At 39.3% G+C, this 6,119-nt stretch overlaps 1 protein-coding gene across 1 annotated transcript; it reads right to left on the bottom strand.

Annotated features, from left to right (window-relative positions):
- Window positions 1-1,802: 1,802 nt before the first annotated feature.
- On the bottom strand, window positions 1,803-4,027 carry LOC106565314 (progonadoliberin-2). Its single transcript, XM_014132262.1, has 4 exons — window positions 3,843-4,027; window positions 2,852-2,997; window positions 2,620-2,703; window positions 1,803-2,086 (listed from the first exon to the last, which is right to left on the bottom strand). The coding sequence occupies exons 2-4, from the start codon at window positions 2,987-2,989 to the stop codon at window positions 2,048-2,050; spliced, it is 261 nt and encodes an 86-aa protein (XP_013987737.1). The 5' UTR covers window positions 2,990-2,997; window positions 3,843-4,027; the 3' UTR covers window positions 1,803-2,047.
- Window positions 4,028-6,119: the final 2,092 nt, after the last annotated feature.

Here is a 6,119-nt window from a genome sequence, read left to right as displayed (position 1 = left end):
TGGTAGAGCATGGTGTTTGCAACACCAGCATGGTGTGTGCAACGCCAGGGTTGTGGGTTCGATTCCCACGGGGGGCCAGTACAAAAAAAACAACTACAAAAAAACATGTAAAAAAATAAACATTAAAAAATGCATGAAATGAAAATGAAATGTATGTATTCACTACTGTAAGTCACTCTGGATAAGAGCGTCTCCTAAATGACTAAAATGTAAATGTTAAAATGTCTAATATAATTGCAAAAGGGTTTTCTACTGATCAATTAGCCTTTTAAAATGATAAACTTGGATTAGCTAACACAACGTGCCATTGGAACACAGGAGTGATGGTTGCTGATAATGGGCCTCTGTAAGCTTATGTAGATATTCCATAAAAAATCTGCCGTTTCCAGCTGCAATAGTCATTTACAACATTAACAATGTCAACACTGTATTTGTGATCAATTTGATGTTATTTTAATGGACAAAAAAAAAAGTTTTTCTTTCAAAAACAAGGACATTTCTAAGTGACCCAAAACTTTTGAACGGTAGTGTATATTAGGTATAAAAAATATACCAATGGAATGAAAACAGCTATGTTTATTGGTGTTGACAACCTACTGGTATTGCATACTCTTCAGACAGCCATGTTATTCAGCAATGTGTGAAATGTTAATGCCTTATGGAATTGAATCGAATAGGCCTACACAAGTAAATTAAATGTTTTACGGCAAGAGGTAACATGCGGTCACCATTTTCAGTTAGGCAGCAAAGTTTTAAATACATTAAGACCCAGAAACAAGCATTTTCATCTCTGCAGTTAATGCAATAGCTAGTTTCTTAACCCAGGTGCCAGTTCAGATTGTATAGGAGCTAAATATTTAGGCAATAATTGGTTGCTTACCCATCTAATGTGACAGCAACTGCAGTGGGGGGATTGTGCTAGCAAATTGGCTTCAAAGCAATGGCAGCTATTAAGGGCCTCCCAGTCAAGTGTTTGAGTGGGACCTAGCTAGCTAGCTATTGGAGTAGGTACAAGGCTAAGTGCAAAACGACATTCAGGTTGGAAAGACACGATTGTTTACCAACGGAAAGGGGTCCTCTAGGATATCTGGTTAGCTAAAGTTGACCTTATCATAGGCTACAGTGCTTATTCGACATTGAACAGTTAGTGAACTAACCTTAGCTCACTAATTTGAGAATGCCCTTACCTTGGCTAAAGACGTTAGCATTGCCACCTAGCTTGTTAGCTACGAACTGTAATTTCAATCTGTGAAACATTGGTATTATTAGTGTTCATACAGAACCCACATTATGAGTAGAAAATGTTATTTTCAGTATCTGACTCCACTAGCAGCGGAGAACAGATACTTTGCTCTTCCATCTTTGTTCCTATCTGAGCAGCGCATGCGCATTGCTAAAATAAATACAAATATGTTGCAGAATGGTCCTTGTTATCTGGAATCCTTGGGATGTCCCAACTCTGACTTTACCCCATTGAAGTTGATATTTAAAATGGTGAAGGTAAATGACCACCATACAAATATTCCTCCCTTAGTGGTCTTATTTTCATGGGCAGACTTTGGGCGGAGTAAACCTTCTCGCTTCGCCTCTTCCTCTTTGCTGTTAGAGATCTTTACTCTCTGTAAAGTTAGAATTTTGTACTCAACTTGCATATAATAACTGAGAACATGTTTGTTTTTCTTTTTATTTGTATTTTCAAATCATGTTTTCAAAAAGGATAACCTTGCTCTCATCATGCTATCTCTCTTAACCTATTCTTTCGTTGAAACAAATCAATTAAAGAGAGGACAATGATGAAGACATTAATAACAAAATAGATACTTTATTAAAGGAAATGGCATGTGCATGATGTTACATCTGTAATTGATAGTCTACAGCATCAAAAAGGGACAGGAAAAGGATGCAATGGTAAAGGGTGATGCTATATGATTATCAAAGTGGATAAACCACAACATTGGACCAAATCACATGAGGTTAGAGGTCATGAAGGAAACAGACAGAGACAAGGGAGGATTTAAATCAGCCACGGTTGATAGGTTGCCTAAGGTTATTTTCTCTTCTGAAATTCTCTGGCCAGGACATCCAACTGCAAAGAGAGTAACAAGACATGAATTACAGATACAGTATTTTTTTGCCTTCATTTATTACACAATAATTTTACTTCCGGGACCCAAAATAATTTTACTTCCGGGACCCGGTTCCCCCCACCATTTCCACCACTGGATATGCAACATGCTTGTAACACCTGTAGACGAATAATAATACTATGCTCATCCACTAGTGGCATTTCATTATTCACCCTGAATGAAGGACTGATTTAGACTTGGGACACCAGGGCTACATTCATCAGGGCACAGCATTATGGAAATATCAGAAATACATTATGTAGAACAAACATGCCTCTGACACTGAAAAGGGCATCACATATGCAGTGTTCCGCAACATTTGCTTATTCATCATAGCCCTGGTGAGTGGCTAATCAGTGACCATGTAGAAAAGAAAACGAGAAGTATTCCGGCCCCTCAGGCTCAGATCTGAGCTATCCCTGCCGTATATGATTGCCACCTGATACAGTATCATCACATGAATGTACTACTTTCTTCCCGCCCCTGCACTCACAATAATGTTTTTAAGGATGTTCCTTCGCTGGGGTCTCAGGTAGCTGCATTCTCCTGCCTCACAGAGTTTAATCTCCTCTGAAATCTGAGACAGAGAGATAACAGCATGATGGTGACACAAATGACTACTGTGTGTTACCCAGACAGGAACTAAACACCCGTCTTGACTCCTGATGAAAAGTGCTGTATGTAATATCCATTTGAGTCATTGAGATTGTAGTACTGTGACCCACCTCAGAGGTGGTAAATGAGTCCAGCTCCCTCTTGCCTCCAGGGTACCAGCCATGGGACCAGTGCTGGGAGGAAGACAGCTGGGCTCCCAGACACAGCAGCAACCCCAACATAAACACTAGTCTAGCCACACTCACCATCACTGGAGCTGAGTGGAGAGGGATGGAGAGGTGTAAGGAGAGGGAAGTTGTAGGTTAAGACAGCATGCAACACTCGTCTGTGCAATAAGGCATACCTTTCCCAAGGAAAGAAAGGGAGGGATGGATGCTGGTTATACAATTAATGCCTTAGGAACGAGAGAAAGTGCGAGAGGCTGCTTTTACACAGGCTGCTCAATTCCCCAAAAAATGTATTTAATTATTTTTTGTTGTTGTTGACCAATCAGACTTTTTCCCAATAATTGGGCAAAAGATCAGAATTAGGCTGCCTGTGTAAACGCAGCTCATGTGGCCTGTCCTACTACTGCTGGTAGCGACATTGGTGTCAGAAGTGTGATGGCGCCTTCTGATCGGCCAGACTTGCAAATTAGGGTATCCAAATGTTGGTGAAGAGGAACAATTGGACAGGCAAACAACAACACACAACAACAAGCTTTAACAACAAGCCTCAAAGTTTAAAATATCAAAAAAATATATATAATATTTTTCTTGTGCCGCTCATCCAATGCAGGAGATATATTTGACCCAATCAAAAAATATTTATGCAGGGGGAAAAAAAATCTCCACAAACACATTTTGCAGTGGGTTTTAAAGATCAGTTTCTCATAGGCAATTGTTGAGGTAATTTCTTCTCAAGATTCCACCAAGACAGGATTGAAAATAAAGAACGTCAACAGCGTAATATTTATTGGAAAATTACGATAAATATCAAGGATTTTTTTTACGCCGAATTATTCATAGACAGCATCAAACCCAAAGCAAATGCAACAATCCTATCAAAGATCTCACTTCCTAGCCATTAATACTCAAGAGCAAAAATCATAGCAATCCTTACCTTAGACCCTTAGTCTGATAATCACTGTGGTATGGAATCGGTTGTCACTGTTGATGTCCCCCAGGTACGTCTGTGTGTCCACTGTTCACTTCTGCCTATTATTAACCTGTTGGTATACAGCAACTCAGTGGCACATCACTTTTCCTGAGCCGATAATGAGTGTTGTAGAGCTGGTCTCTTATGGTATCTCTGAAGCATCCTCTTCCTCCTCAATTTATGTCCCCACCCCCACGCCACTTGGCCCTGCCCATCGCTGATCACTTTGCTCCTTCCCCTCCCAGAGGTCAGCTGAGCGGTGTTTAGGGACGCGGGGTGTGCGTAAGATCCGCTCAATTCCAATTATCATCTCCAAACAGTCCTGACCTCCCTTGGGATGTCCGTCCTTACTCTATCTAATACCCCCATTTCACCCTCCCTCCCTGCTCCCTAACACCAAAATCAACACATTTAGTGACGTAGGGTGTGTATTGGTTAAGTAGGACACCTGGCAAAGAGGGACACTTAAGCTTTGCAATAGATATCTTTGCATGTGTACAATAACATAACCAACAATCACTGCCAGTGTGTTAGAGATGATAAAAAAAATGGTTCAATGGGTATGATGTCATCACTATGGGCGTGGCATCCCGTGTAATGACACGTGTCTCTAGACATAATGGTAAGTAAAATGACATAGGGTTCTGAGGCGAATTATCAAATGTTCAATTTCATTTTCCTCAAATCTGCTATCAGCTAGCTTGCTAGAAAAAGCTTGCATAGCTGCATTTTACTTAGAAAGATATAACCTAACCCACATAAAAACTCCTAGCTAACTACTGTATATTCATAACCATACAGGTACATGACGACAAAAAAAGTTTATTTTGCTGGATTTGACTCTGGTGACAATAAAAGTCATTGAAATTGATGAGGGATAAGGTCTTTCTGGTTTCATTCTACAAAATGTCCATTGTAGTGTGTAGTGTAGTGTTTGGAATGTTGAGCTGATAGGCCGAGATTAAGTTCATTTTATTTTATTTATAGTCTATACAATTACATACAGGCTACATCATATAATTATAATCAAGTATGATGATAATAATAATAATAACAATAATAAATTATCATTCTTAATGTCCCACAAAAATACATAAAGAATGTTTGTATGAATAATTGAAGTTTATCACAAAAATATTGAAATTACTCATATATCCTCTAACTTATCCTTCACAATAAAGAATTAAGTGTCCCACTTTGTCAATCAAGGTGTCCCAATTTGACAGTATCAACGTAAAAAAATGGGGTCTCAGCACAATTTGCGTTTGTAGAAGAGTCATCCATCCTGTGTTTAACATTTCTTTCTTTGCTCTTTTGTATAGTGTAGTAGTGTTCTTAAGATATTTAGAATGGTATCATGTTGGGGGTTAAGACAATGGGATGGTTCTGTAAGGTGTTCCAGAAAACACATTTTCAGAAAGTGTCCCATTTTACCGATACTCACCCTACAGTATATACACACAGGGGCGGAAATCCCGGGGGGGACGGGGGAGACACGACCCCCCCATCCTGGGAAAAATATGATTTGTCCCCCCCAATATATCACTGAAACATAACTATGTAATTTAAATAATATTAATAATACGCAATGAAAGCAATTGTGCTGATTATAGACACTTAATAGCGCATTTTTAAGTTTCAAAAGATTGCGACCCCCCCACCCATTGCCTCACAATGGTTTGATCCACTGCCTGTTCCTTAGTTGGCAAGGTAACAGAGGGGTCGTATCCACTGTCTGAAAGGCACTCAATGAACGTAACTGACGTGAGGTTAATCCAGTCAATCGCGCACACACACTAGCTGAATATGCAGAGCTAGCGTGCAAATATTAACTATTAAGCTAGCTAGTACCTATTCCATTTATGTGGCCTCGTCAAAGATGGAATCTTTGCTATCGTCAATTTATTCCAAGATCAGCATGCAGATGATGTAAGTTAGTGCTTCAAAGTCCCTGTGATAAGGTTAGCGATAAACTGGAGTCCAAACTGAACAGAACTACACTCTCTTCTACCATTGTCTTAAATATATTTAATGGTCTCGTTGCAAAAGCTAAATTGTCGCAAGGGAACTTTTATTTATTTATTTTATTTCACCTTTATTTAACCCGGGTAGCAAAGATTATAGCAAACACCACTGAAACGGAATTGGTGCTCGCTAGCTTTGCAAATTCAGCTATTGTTGGAAGCCAGCCAATATGAAAAAAACTATTAAAATTACAAAAGGTTGCAGCATATGTTGTGT

This window comes from Salmo salar, chromosome ssa12, assembly GCF_905237065.1.
Source record: "Salmo salar chromosome ssa12, Ssal_v3.1, whole genome shotgun sequence".
Taxonomy (NCBI): Eukaryota; Metazoa; Chordata; class Actinopteri; order Salmoniformes; family Salmonidae; genus Salmo; species Salmo salar.
This window is presented reverse-complemented; position numbering and strand designations above follow the sequence as displayed.